Raw genomic sequence first — 20367 nt, forward strand, 5'->3', positions numbered from 1 at the left:
CTTTATGGTCAGTTAACCTAGCCTCAGGAATGTTTTAACAATGGGCTTAGCTGGGCATGCCTGGACTTGTTTTACAACGTTCTCAGCCCTAGGCCTTTAAGCTTACAGACTACCCTTTTTGCCCCAACTTACATGAGTTTTTAGACCTTGAATTTAATTTCCTTTCAATACCACTTGACATAGTGTCATCCTAGTCCACTCATGCCCTGTTACTTATTAGAAGTGAGGCTGTTCTTTCCACTGGATAATGCTGGTGCTCCAACTCTGAACTCTTAACAGGTTGTAGAGGGTCGTGGAGGACCCATTTCAGTACTCTGGAAATCTGAAGTTTGGCTTTGGGAGATGTTTGCATGTTTAGAGGCCATTGACAATGGATCCCTTCGTCAGAATCCGTCCTGGTCTCCACCTTCCATCTGGTAACAACAGAAACAAAGCATCACAATTGTCCCTCCTCAAGATGTGAATGTCATGTGAGAAAGTAAAGGCGGCTTCACTGAAGCCTCCAGCTTTAAAAGGATGGATTTTGACTTCAACCTCTGTAGCCCTGGGAAGACACATGACATTTTTTACAAATATATTCATTTATTTGTTTTGGGTATTCCTTGAAGTAATGGAGGTAATGCCATTGTATCCTGATCTTACTCTGACTCCACTCCATTTTCTGTCTGCTCAGACATACTTTTAGCCTCAGTCCCCCAAGTCCCCATACTGCCTCTGCATTGGTAGCACATTGAAGGTTTCCATGACCCTAACCATGCCCCAGATGTGTAACTAAGATTGTTGTAAATTAGATTTCTCGCCTAGGCCCAGACAGACCACATCAAACACGGTTCCACGTGGAGAGGTTTAATAGAACGGGATAGGGCAGGGGTCAAGGCCGGGCGAAGAGAGGAAGAGGAAAGAGGGAGAGGAGGAAGGGTTTTGGTCTTTTGTAGGGGTAGTGACGTCACTTGCTCCCAGGTGGAGATGGGATTTAGAACTGATGTCTTCTGGGAATGCTTTGGCTGTTTCCATGGCAATTGATGTGCTAGGTTCCTGTCACCTGTGGGTGGAGCCATTGCTGGGGAACGGGGCTATCCTAATGCCAACAAAGATAACTGCTGAATGTATATCCAAAACAACTGTCATGTCCTGCCAAAAGCATGTTACAAGATTCCTTTGACCTACAGCCTACTGTAAGCCAGTGTGGGTTTTGCCTTTATAAACACTACATCTTTGCAGCTTTGGTGCAAACAAGAGTTCCTTGTGACAACAGCCTGCTCTCAGTCAGTAGCCTGAATAATGGACCCTTATTTGGCTTATGTGTGATGACCCGTAATCTTCTCGACTGAATTATAGCAAAGTGCATTTATATGTGGGCTTATAAGTTGTCCAGACTTTATTTATTTTATTCTGATATGTGGGTGTTGGACTCTAAGCTTTGTGCCACCAAGTTTAGTAATCGGTACCTCAACTTGGGTTGACCCAAGACATAACGCTGCTCTGTCCTAAAGGTTAAAACATCACTTACTATTGTTTCCTCTCTTAAGAGTTAGTCCACTTCCGCCTTAGACAATGGTCCAGTTTCTCCATAACCCTGAGGAGAAGGCCCTGGTGCTGGTGCGTATTGCCATAATTCACTAGAAACCTCAGCTGGCTACATTTTGGCACTGCACTGAGGTTGAGCTGGTTGCCCCAACCTCTACTGAGCTCCTTACAGCTACTTAGAGCATGAAAAAAAGAAATCCAAAGTGCTAAAACTGAAAGCTTCAGACAGCTTACATTTAAGGAAGGTGTGCTGAATCATGCCCATAGAAGTGTGGATGTGCTTTCATATCAGAAAGATCATAAACACAGGTGATATCTTAGACTTTTTGAAAAGTCATCTTTCACATCTGATTTTATTTGACTTCTTCTATGGATGCTTTGGACCATTTGAATTGTGAGTGCTATCTGAATAAAATAAGAGCCGACAAATAAGGATAAAGTTAATACAGGAACTGGAAAGAGCTCACTGGTTAAAAGCACCTCCTGCCCTACAAGATCTCTGTTTGGTTCCTAACTCCTACATTACAGCTAATAACTATGTGTAACTCTATTGCCGGGAGATCTGACCTCTTTTTCAAACTTCTTTGGGCTCCTGAGTTCATGTGGTAGACATAAACTCACATAGGCGAACACACATACACATAAATAAGATAAATAAATCAATTTAAGTGGAAGCTAATACCGCAGAATCTGGGCAGGAGACAACACCTCAGAAGCGCTGATTCGACTGAAAACATGCTAAGAATGTAGGAGGAGGAACTATTCCCTTAATGAGTCAATGTCCTTACACTCAAGGGACCCCTCCTTCACTACAGCTGACTTCAGAGCTATGCCTTCCCATTTTTCTGAGTTCTAATTCAGAACGCATAGTTTTTCCTTTTTCTTTTATCTCTTTTTTTCAGATGCCATCCAAAAGCCCAAGTATGCCTTCCTTGGCATTCTGACTTTTTCAGTTTCTCTGAAGACTTCCCCGATGCCCACTCCTTTTCCCCTTCTGCTGCCATCTTCTATCCCAGACTCTATACTACACAACTTTTCCTGTCTTCCTAACTCCTGGGAGATGCTTCTCTTCTTCCTCTTCTTCTCCCGTCTCTCTCAAAAACTCAGTCCTGCCTTACTTTTTCACTATCCAATCTTAGACCTCATCTTATCTTGTACCTGCCCTCACCTGCATATAGACATCAACCACACATGGGTGTGATTAAAATCAAATGCCTTATGAGAAATGTGCATTTGTAAAATAATTACATAATCTTTCAGTCAAAACAGAGAACCAGGGCCATCAAGATGGCTCAGTGGACAGGGAAATGGTGTTGTGGTAGCATGTTCACACTCATATACACACTATATACACAGACAAAATAAATAAAATGGACCAAAAAATAAAATATAGAATAACCCAAACGATGCTCTGTTGGTAGCCGTTTGTGCCGCACCCAAAGATGGTGCCGACTTCCTGCCGATGATTCAGCAAACAGAGCTGATGTCCAGCCCGAAAGACGTAGTGCGCTTGTACCATGCACGTCACAGCCCGCTCTCGGGGCATGCTAATGAGATACTGGAGGGCGCACCAATCAGGTAGCGACACAAGTCTCCTGGGCATATATAAGCAGTGCACTTTTCTTCCTCGGGGTCCGCTGCTCAAGAGTACTGTACAATAAAGGTTGTTCGCAGAAGAATCCTGTTGTCGTTCTTGCTGGCGAGACGTTAGGCACGCGACAATGCTCCAGTAACCAAACTCCTTTTCTTAAACCCCATTAAAAGAAGCCACCAAGCCTGAGAACAGGGGCTCCATCCCCAGAGCCCAAAACAGTACAAGAGAGATATGGTTTTTGAAAGCTTTCTCTGACTTTCAGTGTGTGTGTGTGTGTGTGTGTGTGTGTGTGTGTGTGTATCCTTACTGCTTATATATGCTTGAGGATATGCAACACACAGTGTGTATCCTTACTGCTTATATATGCTTGAGGACATGCAACACACACACACACACACACACACACACACACACACCAATCAATGCAATATATATATTTTTAATCCAGACCCTTGAGCATCTTCCTTCATGTGGCCCACTATTCTCTTGCAGCATATTCTGAACTGTTTTTTACCCTTAAGTATTCTTGTTATTTTGAAAACTTTAGAAGCCCTATTTCAATCCTGTGACTAGGGGCCAAGAACCTAGAAACAGCAGGTCCATACCCTGACCAATAATTGTGCACATGTCTGTAAGCCCACCACTTGGAAACTGAGGGCAGGAAGATGAGAAGCAGAAGGTCATCCTCATCCACACAGCAAGTCTGAGACCAGAGCAGGGACATGAGAACCTATGTCAAACAAACACTTCCCCAAAACAATGCCTTGAGTCCTACTCCCAGGCAGCTAGCTATTAACGCCAAGCTCTTAGAGGTTTTGATGTATGTTACTTATGTTTCCTCTAGGTGGTGCAATTAGATATCTTTTAATATAGACTCCTAGTTGCAATCTGCCCTGATCTTTTGTTTTGTTTTAATAGTGTGAATCGTGTGTGTGTGTGTGTGTGTGTGTGTGTGTGTGTGTGTGTGTGTGTGATACATTTGTTTAAAAACATAAATAAGCAGTAAGCGCTGCTGAGAGGCACTCTGACTGGTGAGACCATCCAAGCCCTCTGGAAAGGACACTCCAACCTATTGAGCTGACTAAGCTGTGGAGTGAGTTCCAGTTTTCACGAGCTGTCTCGGCTGGGCCGTAGTAATGCGGCTGCCTTTGAATCATCTCTTCTCACCAATATTCCTTTACATAACTACAACCAAACTCACTGGTTCACCAAGTCGGATTTTAGTGGTATCTAAAAGTTCATCTGTCGTGTGTTCCCTGTCTGGTGTGGATGTGTTTGCTCACGTCTTCACACACATAGTTTGTCATAACAGAGACAAGTGTCTGGACGTGCCTTCAAGGAATTAGCTTGATTAGGTTAATTGATGTAGGAAGAACCCACCCTTAACGGGTATGTGGCGTCATTCTCTGAACTTGGTCTGAATAAGATGGCTAACCAGAAAAAGGTACCTGTCACCAAGACTCATGCCCTGAGTTCAATTCCTGGGACGCAGATGGTAAAAGCTGAGCACCAACTCCCATGGGTAATAGTCCTTGACCTCCGACTCACCCTGCGGTGTGCATGTGACACATATACACACATGCACACAAAATCAACACACTAAAATAAACAATGGGACTGCCTGCAGAGATGACTCAGCTATTTTAACACACACACACACACACACACACACACACACACATGGAAGGAGAGGGAGAGATACAGAGACAAAGACACACACACACATGCACAAATGCACCTAAATGAGAATAAATCTTTTGATTGAAAAAGGAGAAAACAAGCTGAGCCCTCGAAGTCATCTCCCTCTGCCTCCTGACATCAGCCTGCCTTCTGCTGCTGCCGAGCCTTCTCTGGGACAATGCACTGCGCCTCCCCGTGACTCTGAGCCAGGGTAAACCCCTTCTTCCCTTAAATTGTTTTTGTCAGGGTATTTCATCACAGCAATAAGACAGGTAACAGCTAATACTTGGGGGTTGACAAAAGTGATTCCATTTTGATTCTAGAGCTGTCGAAATGTACTTAATATTTTCTAAGAAAAATGCATAATCTGAGCAGGAAAGATGGCACAATTGGCAAAGGTGCTTGTCAATCCTGATGACCTAAGTTCAATCCCAGGAACCACACAGTGAGGAAAGAGATAATTCCCGAAAGTTGCCTTCTGATCTCTACACGTGCGCCTTGACCTGTATGCAACCATGTGCACAAGCAAACATACACTCACATACATAGATAAAGAAGTAAATGTAAAAAGCATAGTTCATAAATCTTTGAAATGTATTCACTTTTGAATTACTAAAGACATCTCTTCTTTTTCAAAAGCTTTCTGTGCATCTTTCTCTCAAGTATATAGAGATTTAAAAGTATTCTACACTTTACTACACCTTTGCAAAAAAATTAAAAATTCTTGTAATACTTGGGTACCTATGATACAGCTGACACTACTTCAAGAAAGAACATCAGTGAACGAAACAAAGTCCCTATCCCTGTTCCACTGAAAATTCTGGGTTGGTGGCACATGCTTTTAATCCCAGCACTCGGGAGCAGAGGCAGACAGTCTCTGTGAGTTGGAGGCCAGCCTTATCTATATAGTAAGCTTCAAGAATACTAGGGCTATGTCCCCGCCACCCAAAAATATAAGAAAGGAAAGAAGAGACACAAAGGGCTGCCCACTCCTATAGAATGCTCAGAGAAAATCATTCTGATCAAACTACAGTAGACAGAAACTTGAAGGAAATGAAGCTCTGTGAATCTGAGGTAAGACTGTGCTAGTCCTTGGGGACAGTGAGAAGAAGTGATCCTAACTCAGCTCTTGCTTTACAGGCTGACAGCAAAGAGGCCAGATGTGGCTAGAGAGAGCCAAGCAGGCGACTGAGGTGGCACCTGACAGAGAGCTGAGCACCGGTCGTGGGAGCAAGAGTAAAGGAGAGTGTGGGCCAGTGGCCTGGGTAGACTTGGATTAGGACTTAGTGCTTGTGGTAAAGATGGATTCAGAGTGGAAGGGGAGCCACTGAGAACCTGAAGGAGCCTAGGCCTGGAGCCTGTGAACCTTTGTGGGACAGGATAGTTTGAGGAGGCTGGAGTTGAGTATTTGCCTTTGCCCATGGCAAGCTCTGATAAAATGCCAGCAGATCAGGTTTGGACTAAATAGTTTCTTTTGAAGGCAAGTCTTGGTAAGAAGACCAAAATGTGGAAGGTATGTCACAATACTTCCTTTACTCCACACCCTGGCAGAAACATTGACAGTAACTAAAAAGCCAGTGCACTCCAGGTGCGGGAGTTGAAGCCTCTCTGACTAGCCAGCTGTTTGTCAGTTGCTGTGCTTTTTTATTTTATTTTTTTAAACCACCCACTGGCTGCAATTCCTGTATCAGCTCCAAGTTTCTACTCCAGTAAATACACCGTGTTTTTATAAGGCAAGGTCTTGCTCTGTATGTAGCTTAGGTTATCCTGAAAGCTGAGGTTACCCCCCTACTTCATCAGTTTCCTGTGTGTAGAACCGAACTGTACCACCAGACCTGTCTTAAGCTATGTTTTTGTTTGTTTGTTTGTCTTTTCTGAATTAACCTTCCAAACTCTAAGCTTTCAGTCTTTTTTTTTATAAGATTTATTTATTTATTATATATAAGTACAGTGTAGCTGTCCTCAGACACACCAGAAGAGGGCATCAGACCTCGTTATGGATGGTTGTGAACTACCATGTGGTTGCTGGGAATCGAACTCAGGACTCTGGAAGAGCAGTCAGTGCTCTTAACCACTGAGCCATCTCTCCAGCCCTAAGTTTCCAGTCTTAAGCAATGATTGTCTCACTTCTAGTGGGTCTAAGAAGAAAGGATTTTCAGGTCGTTTGGTGGATTGTGTGGTTGGTTTGGGGAAATCTTACTGTGTCATCTGCTCCAGCCTGGAATTTGTTATTTAGACCAGGCTGCCCTCGATCTTGCAGCAACCCATTTGCTTTTGTCCCCTGAGTGCTGGGGTTACAGACATTCACCACTATGCTCAGCTGATTTTCCATTTCTTTGTTGTTTTTACTTATTAAATAAAACTAAATAACAATTTGCAAACATTTTTACATATCATAGCAGAAACAGAAAGCCAGCAAACATTGCCTTTGAGAATTCTGAGTTGGGTTGGGATATGACAGTTTAAAAGTTCAGGGCAGGGGTGCTGAAGAGATGGCTCAGCGGTTAAGAGCACTGACTGTTCTTCCAGAGGTCCTGAGTTCAATTCCCAACAACCACATGGTGGCTCACAACCATCTGCAAGGGATCTGATGCCCTCTTCTGGTGTGACTGAAAACAGTAACAGTGTACTCATATACATAAAATACATCTTTTTAAAAAAACGTTCTGAGGATATCTCTTTGAAAATAACATGAAAGGAGGGGAGAATGTACTCAGAGACTGGACACGAGACCATTGTGTAAATGAAGATGAGAGTCAATGATTTGGACTGAAGTGAAGGGTATAGGTTAGATTAGAGGTTTCAAATGATAGAACTACAGACTTATTAGCTGATACAGTGTCAAAACGTTAGACATTTATAGCACAAACAAATGAATAGAATTGCCACTTGCTGTAGCAGAGGGAAGTTAGAATAGATTAAAAGAGATGCTTTGTGTAAGTCTGAAATGAATGCTTGAAATATAGTAGCCAGATCAAGTAAGCAGTTAGACAAGTTGTCAAGTTAACAGAATAAAGTTAGGAATGGGAGGATACTAGCCAAGTGAAATGTACTGTACAAAAGCATGAAGAATTGCCAAGCAGCTAGAGAGATGGCTTAGTGGTTAAGAGCTCTTGTTACACAACCAAAAAGACATGAGTTTAGATCCCAGAACCCACATAGCAAGCTGGGCATGGTCTCACATACACCTGCACCCTTAGTCCTTTGTGGAAAGGTACTCAGAAACAAAAGAATCAAGGGAGATGGTTTAATGCCAGCCTAGGTGAAAAATATGAGCTCCAGGTTCAAGTATAGACAGACCCTGCCTCAAATAAATGGGGGCAGGGAATAAAGGGGGACATCCAATGCTGTCTTCTACCCTGTGTGAGCATTAACCCAGGCACCTGCAATCGCACACACACATGCATACATCCTGTGAATATGAACATAAACCTGTGGACCTCCCTTCTCCTTGGGTGATCCTTGGCCACAAGCCCATGAGGGCAAAGGGAGCAGAAATGGCAAGCAGGGTTCTGGAGACACAGCTGTAGTAAGACAGCTAGCTCTACTGTGTTGTTTCAGGGCTCTTAGAGGTATGGGTGGAAAGAGCTGATTGGTCATAACACAACACCTAATTATCATACAGACGGGAGGCTAGAGCAGGACTTGTTTTGAGTCACGGTCAGGGCCATTCTTCAGATAAGGTCACATGTTTGCGCTCAGAGACACTCTCCTAGTAAGGTAGGCAGAGAAAGGGAAGCCCCGCTGAGAAAGTGAGTTCTCCACTTTGGGCTGAGCTTGAAGAGCTATCGGACATGGTGTACTTTGACCTCAATAGCAGGGTTCTCCAATATGCATGTACACACACACACTTAAGAAAAAAGAATTGTCTAAACCAGGCCTGGTGCTATGGGAATATAATCTTTGATACATGGAAAGGTAGAAGCAGAGGAATGAAGTTTTAGCGCAGCCAGTCTGAACTATATAGACACTTCCCTCTAAAAACAATTCTCCCTTCTTGTTCTACAAGGTAATTTCTACCTTGCTCTCCAACTCAGCCCACCTCCACTCACCTTTTATCCATCTGTGCTATTTTTGTCTTCCAGCCCATTGACATTCATCTAATAATTGTCTCTTCACCAACTGGATACACACATACCAAAAAAAAAAAAAAAAAAAAAGCCCTGAAGAGAGTAAATGGATACTGTATCATTACCAGGAAATAGTTCTCTAGAAAAACAAAATAGCTCAGTGGTTAACAAAGTTCTTTGCTTTACATGTCCTGTATCCTTTTTATTTTTAGCACAGAAAATTATGGTTTTGTTTTTGTTTTTGATTTTTTTTTAACCACAAAGCACCTGAATAAACAAAAGAGTTTGAAACTTGAAAGAGCACTGCATTTTCCTGCCAACCAGCTGTGATAATTAATCTGTCAACCTGAATGGATTGAGAATCACCATGAAAACAACACTTCTGAATGCATCTATGAAAGTGCTCTCAGAAAGGCTTAACTGGAGAGGTACAGCCTTACCCAAATGTGGGTAGTACATCTCTAGGCTGGGGCCCAGCTGAGTGGGAGACGGTGAACTGAGCACTGGAATCCATCTTTGCTTTGTGACCGAGGCAATGTGACTAGCCAGTTCATTCTCCTGTCACTTTGTCTTCCCCACTCTGATGGTCTGTACCTTCGGTTTGAATGCTTGGCCATATGAAGTGACACTATTAGGTGGTATGGTCTTGTTGGAGTAGGTGCGGCCTTGTTGGCAGAAGTGTGTCACTGTGGAGGCAGGCTTTGAGAACTTAAAGGCTCAAGCTATGCCCAAGGGTGGCCCCACAGTCTCCTTCTGCTGCCAGTAGACCCAGATGTAGACCTCTCAGCTCCTTCTCCATCACCACTTCTGCCTGAAGCTTGCCATGCTTCCTGAAATGACAGAAATGCACTTAACCTCTGAAACTGCAAGCCAGCTCCAATTAAATGTTGTCCTTTATAAGAATGACCAGGGGCTGGAGCGATGGCTCAGTGGTTAAGAGCACTGACTGCTCTTCCAGAGGTCCTGAGTTCAATTTCCAGCAACCACATGGTGGCTCACAACCATCTGTAATGGGATCTGATGCCCTCTTCTGGTGTGTCTGAAGACAGCTACAGGATACTTATATGTAATAAATAAGTAAATAAATAAATGTTTTTTTTTTTAAGAGCATGTGCTGGCATTCTTGTTTTTTTTGTTTTGTTTTGTTTTTTTCACATGGGTGCTAGAGATCCAACTCACATACTCACACATCTACGCAACCAAAACAAAGTGAAATAGATGTGGCTGGTTCATGCACACAAAAAATAGACTTGCATACACTGCATTCTCCCCACCATTGCCGTCTTTATGGCACCTCTACCAGAGATCTTAAAGCATTGGAACTTTGTAATCGTGGACCAGAATATCACAACATCACAGAATATCTGAGCCAAAATTACCTTTTTATCACTGCATAGCAATTGTACTATTTATTATAATGAAAGGTATCTGAGACGATGATTTATTTGCTCTGTTTTTGTCTTTGGAGAAACCCACTTAGACACACAAAACCTCATCTTCTTCCCCTAATTTCTTCCCTCAAGAGTCCAGCCTATAGGGCTGCAGAGATCGCTCAATGGTTAACAGCATTGGCTGCTCTTCCAGAGAACTCAAGCTCAATTGTCAACCCTAATATGTCATCTTGGAATTACCTGTAATTCCAGTTGCAGCAGATTCAGCATGTTTTTTCTGTCCTTTTGGGCACTAGGCATGTGTACAGTACACAGACACATGTACAAGCCAAACACTGATACACATTAAACTAAATTAAATTAAAAGGGAAGTCAGCCTTACCTTTCAGACATCAAGATAACTACATGAAGTGATATTTGATACTGATTGTAACTTACGCAGCCTGATTCATATTTCATTCCTTTGGGGCCTGTGTGACCATCAGGGTCAGGACAGTAAGGTCCACCAGAGGCAAGACTCACTATCCAGTGTAACTTCTAGAGTCTGTCACTGACAAATCTTTTTGTTTAACAATCCTGGTTTCCCTACTGTTTAGCTGTGAGAACCTTAGTGTTTGCAACACATTCCCATTACTGTCATTTAGTTAACAACAAAATTTACCATGCTGGCTAGTTTTATGTCAACTTGACACAACATACTCAATGGAAAGGGGGAGATTTTACCTGAGAAAATGCCTCCATTTGGTCTGGCTGAAGGGCATTTCCTTAATTAGTTATTGATGGGGGAGGGCCCAGCACATTGTGGGTGAGGTCATCCCTAGGCTGGTGGTCCTGGGTTCTATAAGAAAATAAACTGAGCAAGCCACAGGGAGCAAGCAAGTAAGCAGCACCACTTCATGTTTTCTGCATCAGCTCCTGCCTCAAGGTTCCTGTCTTGTTTGAATTCCTATCCTGACTTCCTTCACTGATAGACTACATAGTGTTTAATTGTAATGAGAGGCCAATTCTTTTTAAGTTCAGATTCCATGTTAGAGAACCTGATCTAAGTTTGAACTGGTACCTAGCATGAGTTTCCAAGTTGCCCCCAACAAAACCAGAGCCTAGTTCCAGTGTCTATGCTGTACTCCCAGATTACAAGCCCACCCCCCTATTTAATGACCACTAGTGCAGAGGGGAGCAGAAAGTAAGTTTATGATATGACTCCCTGGTACTGGCCAATTACGTTAAAGGCCACAGTAGCTTTCCGATTGGATGCTTGCACACTTACCACCACCCCTGCATGCCCCCATTTGCTGCTTACTATAAAGACTTGCCCCATAGACATTCAGGGATTCCCCCCACCATGTGACAGTGGTGCGCTGGTGGTGGGATGAACTAGTTCAAATAGAATAAAGACCCTGCTGTGAGTTACATCAGATTGGCTCCTGTCTGGTTTTGGGGGTGATCTCAAACACTTCCCGGTGATCTGTAAACCCCACCCCTCAGTTACCTGGCAATAATCAGGTATACCTCATCCTTCAGTTACCTGGTAATAGCCAGGTATGCTCTGCCTCAGTTACCTGACACTATAAAAGGGGCTGTTTGCCCCCTCCTCTCTCTCTTCTCTCTTGCCCTATTGCTCTCCCGCCCTTCCCTCTCCTCTCCCTCTTCCCTTTCCCCCCTCTCTCCACGTACTCATGGCTGATCTCTACTCCTCTCTTCTGTCTCTCTGCCCCTACTCTCTTAACTCCCCCCATGACCGGAAGAAACTCTATTCTGTACTATACTGTCATGTGGCTGGTCCCTCATGGGGAGGGATTCCCAGCATGGGCTCCCCAGAAGCATCTCCCCTGCCCCCATGCCTTGCCACACCTCCATGGGCCATATCCCTTTCTGTCTCTTCATCCTTTTCCTAACATTGGTGCCGAAACCTGAAATGTCATCTTTTAATAACACTGATTCCCCATGTGAGGAGATTAGATTTCCTCGTGACCGGATATCTTTTTCCTTTCAACAGTAACAATAGTAACCCTTACTAAGAGATAAACTAAATGTCTGCTGGGGAGCAACAGCAACAAAAGGAAAAGCCAAACCCCATCTATTCTGAGCTTTCTATATCAAGGAGTGGGCCACCGTCACTGTTTTGGCAGAAACCCAAAGGCAGAATAGCAGAAATGCCTTACAGTGTGGACAGAGGCTTTTGGCATATCTTCTGGGTGAATTTACTAGATGTGGAACACCCTAAGGGATTGGGCAGGAGTATACATTTGTCCGCTTCTGATTGATCTCAGATTATCTGCAGGGAGAATAAGAAGTAAAGCTGGGCTGGGGAGATTGCTCAGTGACTAGAGCCCGTTAGTGTGCACATCTATAATAGTAGTGCCCGTACTGGAAAATGGATGGTAAAGACAAGTGAATCTGCAGGGGCTCATAGGCCTTCTAACCTGTATGTAGCAGCAAGCACAAAGAAACCCTACCTCAAACGATGTGGAGGATAAATGTACTGGCTGGTTTTGTGTCAACTTGAAACAGGATGATGTCATCACAGAGAAAGGAGCCTCAGTTGAGGAAATGCCTCCATGAGATCCAGCTGTAAAGCATTTTCTCAACTAGTGATCAAGGCGGGAGGGCCCAGCCCATTGTGGGTGGTGCCATCCCTGGGCTGGTAGACCTGGGTTCTATAAGAAAGCAGGCTGAGCAAGCCATGGGAAGCAAGCCAGTGACATCCCTCCATGGCCTCTGCATCAGCTCCTACTTCCTGACCTTCTTGAGTTCCAGTCCTGACTTCCTTTGGTGATGAACAGCAATATGGAAGTGTAAGCTGAATAAACCCTTTCCTCCCCAACTTGCTTCTTGGTCAGGATGTTTTGTGCAGGAATAGAAACCCTGAGTAAGACAATGAGGATCAGGACCTGAGGTTGTCCTCTGATTTCCACATGTGTGCCCACATGATCACACACATACTTACACTTATGTACAGCACCTATATACAGAAATAATTTTTAAAACCAGCGAAGCCGTTGGCTATTAATCTGCTGGGGCCATTTGGCACCGGTTATGACAGAAAGTATTGGTTTGTTTCTTGGGCTGTCACAGGAGAAATATGGCTTCTTCGTGTGTACCTCATGCCAGGATATTTTTCTGAACGCTTACTGTGTATAAAAGTTGGTAATCTGGGCAGGCTGTAAACGGTTTTCCTCCATATTTGTATTCATCTAATTCTCAACTGCTGGAATTAAAGGCATGAGCCCTTGATTGTCCTTTCAAATATTTGGTCTGTCACTACTGTACATTATTCACAAGTTCCTTGAAATAAAGTCTTTCCCTTAGGGTAGAAAGACAGTGCCAGTATGTACCATTGTGAAGCCCTTAATTTAGCATGATGTACAGCAATAGAAGTCGACAATCTGAAAGCAATGACTTTTCCTTAGCCCTGGAGGATTGATTTTTACTTTCAATGGTTTCTGTTATCTCAATTTTTTTTTTTTTTTTTTTAAGACATGATCTACCTAGGTAGCCTTAGCGCTGGCCTGGAACTGCCAAGTAGACTATGCTGGCCTCAAACTCATAGAGATCCATTTGTCTCTGAGGACCAATACCGGAGGGTTGTCCTCTGCTCCCCACATGAGTGACATGGTCTGTGCACACTGTAGCAGGTACTAGGGATAAATCAATCAGATCTGGAATTAAATTTTATTTACTTTTCACTTTATTAGGTTTTCGAGACAGGGTTTCTCTGTGTCGCCCTAACCGTCCTAGAACTCACTCTGTAGCTGACGCTGGCCTCGAACTCGCAGAGATCCTTCTCCTCTGCTTGCTTCCCAAACGGTGGTATTAAAGGCGCTGGCCACGACGCCCGCCTAGAGTTAAATTCAAAAATAGAACTTTAAGACGTGCATCAGATGGTTTTGTTATAACATACACCTAACTAGTAACCTGTTAGGATTCGGGTTCTAACGACAAAGCAATAAATAGGGTGGCAGGCCATCGGTGACGTGCCCACAAGTCGACTCATAACGTCATTTTCACAGGGACTCACAGACAGCCAATGAGCGAGAGGCGCGGTGGGGGTGGGGAAACAAACTGCAAATCCAAGCTAGACGTCAGAGGCAATGCCCTGAGAGGCGGGACATCCGGTGGTGCCGGACTTCCGGCGGCTGCAGCGGAAGCCCTTCTCTTGTCTAGGTCTCGTGCGGTGGAGGACATGGTGTGCTCGCGGATCCCTGCAGCCCTCCAGTTCCGACGTCCTGCTGTTCCATCCGGGGCCGCTCTGGGTACCTGTGGGCTTCTCTCTGCCGGTGCTCTGTGGTTGGGTAGATTCGCTGGCTTTCCAGGATGCAGGTTGTGGGACATGTGCACTAAGAACTACAGGCGAGAGGAAGCTGTGATGTTTAAGTCGTAAGTACTTCAATACCTCAAGCAGAAGCCGCGATAACCAAAATCGTCTCCAGTATCGCGCTTTACAGTGTAAGTTTTCGGGGGCTGCAGAGGTGGTTCAACGTGCTCTTGCACGGGATTTCACTATGGTTTTCAACACCCTCGTAGGACAGCTTATGAGAGATACAGCCTGCCTGAGTCTCTGGTCCCATGCCTTGATCTCTCCGGGCACCGGCGTGGCCTCGCACACAATTAACCCCATTCACATACGCACACACAGAACTTTAAAACTTTTTAAAATGTTGGTTGTTATAATGAGTATGGTGGGGTAGCACTATAATTCTAGACCTCGGGAGGCAGAGGCAGGAGATCTATCTGGAATTTGCCAGCCTGCGTTGAAGAGTGGAGAACGTATAAAAAATTATTTTTAGGTTTTAATTTCTATGGTATTGTAAAAGTTCCTTTCTACTAGTTACAAAGGCAATTCTTAACTATTATTTTATGCTTGCAAGGTCTCATGGGATGAAAAGGCCTACAGTCATGCCTGACCCAAGATAACTTTGTCAAATTCAGGGCCTGAGGATTTTAAGTTAAATAAGATTTCTAAAAAGTCTGATACCAGTTTTTATTTTTAATTTTTTTAAATATTTAACGTCTGAATGGTTTTGTTTTTTGAGACAAGGTCTAACAGTATCTCTGGCTGTCATAGAACTTAATATGTAGACCGGGCTGGCCACGTTTAACTGTATAGGCACAGTCGTTATGCTAATAGAATATAATCTTTAGTTTCTAGTGGAGAAAACAAGCAAGTATTATCATGGGGACAGGGTGTTACAAAAAAAAAAATAGGACTCTGCTCTAAAGTGGAAAACGATGTACATCTGAGAAGGCAGGCAAGTAAAGGGTTATATTGCAAAAAACCTGCTTACCCCACATCAGTGAACTTGGCTCTGAATGGAACACAAAGTTATGACTGTATTGGGTGGGAAGGAGTGGGGCTATCTGTTTTAATCTGCTGCTTTGTGTTTCTGTGTTGGAAGCACAGAGGTTTGTGTGGCTGCCCTTTAGGTTTGTTTTGTTTTGTTGTTTTTAAATCAGGTACCATCTTATGCAACCTTGCATTTTACCTCCATTGTTGCTTTCAATAAAGGATCTCAAGATTGGATGTGCGTCTGAAGGTTATAGCATCTTGTTCTCAGCCCTATAATTGCCATATAACTTTGCTGTGTAGTTACATTGGTCATCTAGGCCTGTTAGTACAACAGAGCTAAAAAGGGTATTTGAGTCAACCTTCTGTTTAAAAATATGTTGAACTTACTATATGAAATACTGTGGAGCAGGCTGTAGTGGTGCATAGCTATAGGGCCGGTTATTCAGAGGCTGAGGCAGCTCACCCAAATCAATGATGAGTTTGACACCACCCTGGTCAGCATAACAAGACCCTTGTCTCACACATTAAAAAAATTTTTTTTGACCGGTAAGTGATCACAAGCTTAGGAGTTGAATTAGTGGTGTGCAACATCTAAGGTTTTCAAAGGTTTCCCTCTGCACTTCAGAAATCAGTTGCTCAGTTGTCTTCTGCAGCCAATTAAGCCGACCAGGTTCCTTTCCTCATGGAATTCTGGTGTGCAATGGTTGCAGACAGCATCCTCCTTGGTAGTGTATGCAGCCTGTTGAATGTGCAGGTTGCCCAAAGGGACCTTGGAGACAGTTTTCAGGTGCATAGTCATGAGTCATTTCAATGCTGTTTCCAACCTAGGCTCTACACAAGTATTTGGGCTTTCTGGGAAGTCCCAGGGCACAGTGGGCAGTGGAACATTGGTCAGGTCATCAGTCTATACACACCAATCTGTGACCCTGTTAGAGCCACCTTCAGCTTTTCTGACAGCCAGAAGATACACAACCTAGACAAATGGGGCTTCTCCAAGTTTAGTGCAGATAAATTTAAAGTCATGGTAGCTGACAAGCGGCTTGTCCCTGATGGATGTAGGATCAAAATATCCCTAATTGTGTTAAAATCTTTAACTTAGTTTTATTTTTCTTTTATAGGATTCCTCACATTTCTTGAAAATGAATGTAACTGTTCGTTTCTTAAGACCTTTTGCCAGATGTCTGGCCCCATATACCTTTCATAGGAAGAGAAGTGATTTATATTCAAGAGTTCTGCAGCGATGTATGTCTTCCAAAGTACCTTCTTTGTCCTGTCATAATAAGGACAGTACATCGCCTCCTGAGCAACTAGAATTGGATGGGTGGAAAATTACAATGAAATCTAGCATTCAAGAAGATGGTGTTTCAATTGTCTCAGACAAGGATGAAGATTCTCTAGCTGCAACCAGAGAATTAATTGAGATGTGGAGATTGCTTGGCAAAGAAGTACCAGAACATATTACTGAAGAAGAACTCAACACCCTTATGGAATGTGCTTCTAAATCAGCAAAAAAGAAATACTTAAAGTATTTGTTTGGTAAGGAAAAGATGAAAAAAGCTAAACAAATAAAGAAGGAAATGAAAGCAGCAGCCAGGGAAGAAGCAAAAAGGGCCAGGTTGCTAGAGACCATGGGAGAAGAACAACAGGACTTCATGTTTCTTCGACTCTGGGATAGGCAGATCAATATTGCTCAGGGTTGGAAGGGTGTCCAGGCTATGCAGTTTGGACAGCCTTTGGTTTTTGACATGTCTTACGATAATTACATGAAACCAGCTGAACTGCACAATACTGTTTCTCAGCTTTTAGAAAGTGAAGGATGGAACAGAAAGGATGTTGATCCTTTTCACATTTATTTCTGCAATCTTAAAATAGATAGTGCTTATCATAGAGAGCTAGTTAAACGTTATAGAGAAAAATGGGACAAATTGCTCTTAACAGCAACAGAAAAGTCTCCTGTCGATTTATTTCCAAAGGACAGTATTATATATTTAACTGCTGACTCTCCCAATGTTATGACTACCTTCAAGCATGATAAAATTTACATAATTGGATCGTTTGTTGATAAAAATACACAGACGGGAACATCCCTAGCCAAGGCTAAACGGCTGAAACTAGCAACAGAATGCCTTCCATTAGATAAATATTTACAATGGGACGTTGGTAACAAAAATCTCACCTTGGATCAAATGATCCGAATTTTGCTCTGCCTGAAAAACACTGGTAACTGGGAAGAGGCTCTCAAATTTGTTCCCAGGAGAAAGCATACTGGCTATTTAGAGGTTTCTGAGCAGTCTCAGGAAGCTTTTAGGAAACTGAAGAAAACAACTTCATTTGGAAAAAGCTCCTTAAATGCACACAAGTGGAAAAGGTGACCTAAGTGAGAAAGCAGTAAGAAGTAAACATGGGGGAAGTACTGTTAAGGGATGTACTTATTCCTAAATGGAATTATCTCTTAAAGGCAGTTTTTTTAGATAAACAGAGGTTTGCCTTTTGTTGTTTGCTTTTTTGAGACAGGATTTCTGTGTAGCCTAGTCTGTACTGTAACAAAGCCAGACTAGGTCTATCATTAAAGATTTGAAAATACATTGTTTTATTTGTTGTAAAAACAACCAGAAGTTTATAGATTAACCTAGAACTGAACACAATAAAAGTTAATAGCAGTTATTTTTAATCAATTCTTTGAATATCAGACTTTATTGTCCTTTTTGGTTTGAGGGTTGATTTGGGTTTTTTGTGAGTTTTTCTTTGGGGGGAGGGAAGGCATGTATCTAACCTATGCCAGCTTCAACCCTGATTTTCTCCTTCCATTTCCCAAATGATAGGATTACAGGCATTATTACCAGTACTGTCTCCATTATACATACTCTTTTTCAATGTTAGAAATGGTTCTTTAATGAGAAAATAGATGAAAACTTTCTAAATTTGAAGTTGTAATTATGAAATTAAAGCCTTTATACAATACATATTACAGGCACCAAGTTAAGTTATATTGCCTAACAATCTTGATTGTCCAAAAATTGGCTTGTTAGGTGATTTCCTAATACTATCAAAATTGAGTTTGGAGGTAAAACACATTTTTTAGGACAAATTTGTGTCCAGACTGGGATGATGTATCAGTGGTCTCTTGCAGAGAACTTTAAGTTCCTAGCAACATTTTGGGTGGCTTACAACCACCTGAAACTCCAGTTCCAGTGAACCTGACACCTTCTGGCCTCAAAGGGCACCTGTACAAAATGTAAACAACTCATGCAGGCATATACCCACATGAATATGCTGAAAAAAATACTTGGTTAATACATAGAACTTACTGTATGGATAGCATTTCTAGGAAATACTGTTTCTCCAGCCACAAACTGTTTAAGCATGTCTTAGAAGTTGTTTGAATAAAAATGACACCCACAGATAGGTCCTTGGGAGTGGCGCTCTTAGGTATGGCCTTGTTGGAGTAGGTATGGCTTGTTAGAGGAAGTGCATCACGGAGGAGGTAGGCTTTGAAGTTTCAGATCTCAAGCCATGAAAACGTGGCAGTCCTGTTTGTGGATCCAGATATAGAACTCCATGCTTCTTCCCCAGCACCATATCTGCCTGCATGCCAACATGCTTCCTGCTATGACAACAGACTAACCCTTTGAAACTGTAAGCTAGCCCCAATGAAATGTTTTCCTTTGTACGAGTTGCGGTGGTCATGGAGTCACAGCAATAGAAACCCTCGTAAGACGGTTACATTTTCACTTTTTATTTACTTGATGTGTATTTGTGTGAATATATTATGTGTGTCTGTGTACCCTGCCCCAGAAGAAAACTTATCCCTTGCTGTAGTTACAGGTAAATTGTAAGTTGTCCAACATGGTTTATGGGAACTGAACCTGGATTCTGATGGCTCAGCTATTTTTCTGGTCTCAACCACATGGTTTGGATTTGGGGTCTTACTGGGAACCAAGGCTTCAGGTTAACAACACATTGAAGGCCAGCCAAGTTTACATGAGAAAACAGCAATCTAGGGTAATATATAACCTCCCCCCTCCCTGAGAAAGGGTATATGTTTGGCTTTGAGTTCACTGGCATCCACCTGCCTCCGCCTCCCAAGTGCCAGGTATTAATGGCTCAAGAAATGTGAGAATCTTAAATAATATCCTGTAAAGCCATATAGGAGAAATGGTGACCCAAACAGGAATTAAATACTGCTATAGGATAGTTTCCTGGTTACTTACATATGATTGTGTGCTAAATTAGTGAGAACTTCAATTTAGATTACAATGTCCTTACTAAACTAGCACATCCTCTACTTGAAGCTTGAGTTACTCATTCACAAAGACTGAACAGCTTTTCTTTAGGTAACTTCCAGTACAAGGTGCTATGAACAGTGGTTGCTTTTTAATTTTTTTCTGTGCATATATGTACATGCAGGTATGCATATGTGTGTAGATTAGCTGTTTTATTTTGAGATGTCCTCACTAAAGCTCAAGGTGCCTTTGAAATCAACCTGCCTATGCCTCCTGAGTATGGGATTAAAAGCATGGGCCACCATCCCTGGTGCCAATTTAGTTTTTGAAATGGTGTCATTGAACCTGGAGATGGCTCTTTTGGCTGGACTGGCTGGCCAGCAAACCCCAGAGGTCCTGTCTCAGCCTCTCCAGCACTAGGATTGTAGGCATCCCAGCTTTATGGGAATACCAGGATCCAGACTCTGATCTTAAAATAACAGGATGATTCAATATAGCAACTACCTTACCAACATCCACGTTGTTCTGTTTTAGTTTGGGGGGCAGGCCCTCATGTAGCTCAGGCTGGCTTTGAAGTGGCTGTATAGCTAAGGAT

General features: G+C 42.8%; 1 protein-coding gene across 2 annotated transcripts; it reads left to right on the top strand.

The window, feature by feature from the left end:
* Positions 1 to 14418: 14418 nt before the first annotated feature.
* Positions 14419 to 18204, top strand: TRMT10C (tRNA methyltransferase 10C, mitochondrial RNase P subunit). 2 transcript variants are annotated; one of them, XM_080919659.1, is made up of 2 exons: positions 14419 to 14708; positions 16668 to 18204. In XM_080919659.1, exon 2 carries the CDS (start codon positions 16689 to 16691, stop codon positions 17919 to 17921), a length of 1233 nt encoding a protein of 410 aa, XP_080775785.1. In that variant the 5' UTR covers positions 14419 to 14708; positions 16668 to 16688; the 3' UTR covers positions 17922 to 18204. The 2 variants fall into 2 exon arrangements, with proteins under 2 accessions (XP_080775785.1, XP_080775786.1); XM_080919660.1 differs by having other exon boundaries at positions 14419 to 14639.
* Positions 18205 to 20367: the final 2163 nt, after the last annotated feature.

The sequence above is a fragment of the Micromys minutus genome (genome assembly GCF_963924665.1).
Source record: "Micromys minutus genome assembly, chromosome: 7".
Classification (NCBI taxonomy): Eukaryota; Metazoa; Chordata; class Mammalia; order Rodentia; family Muridae; genus Micromys; species Micromys minutus.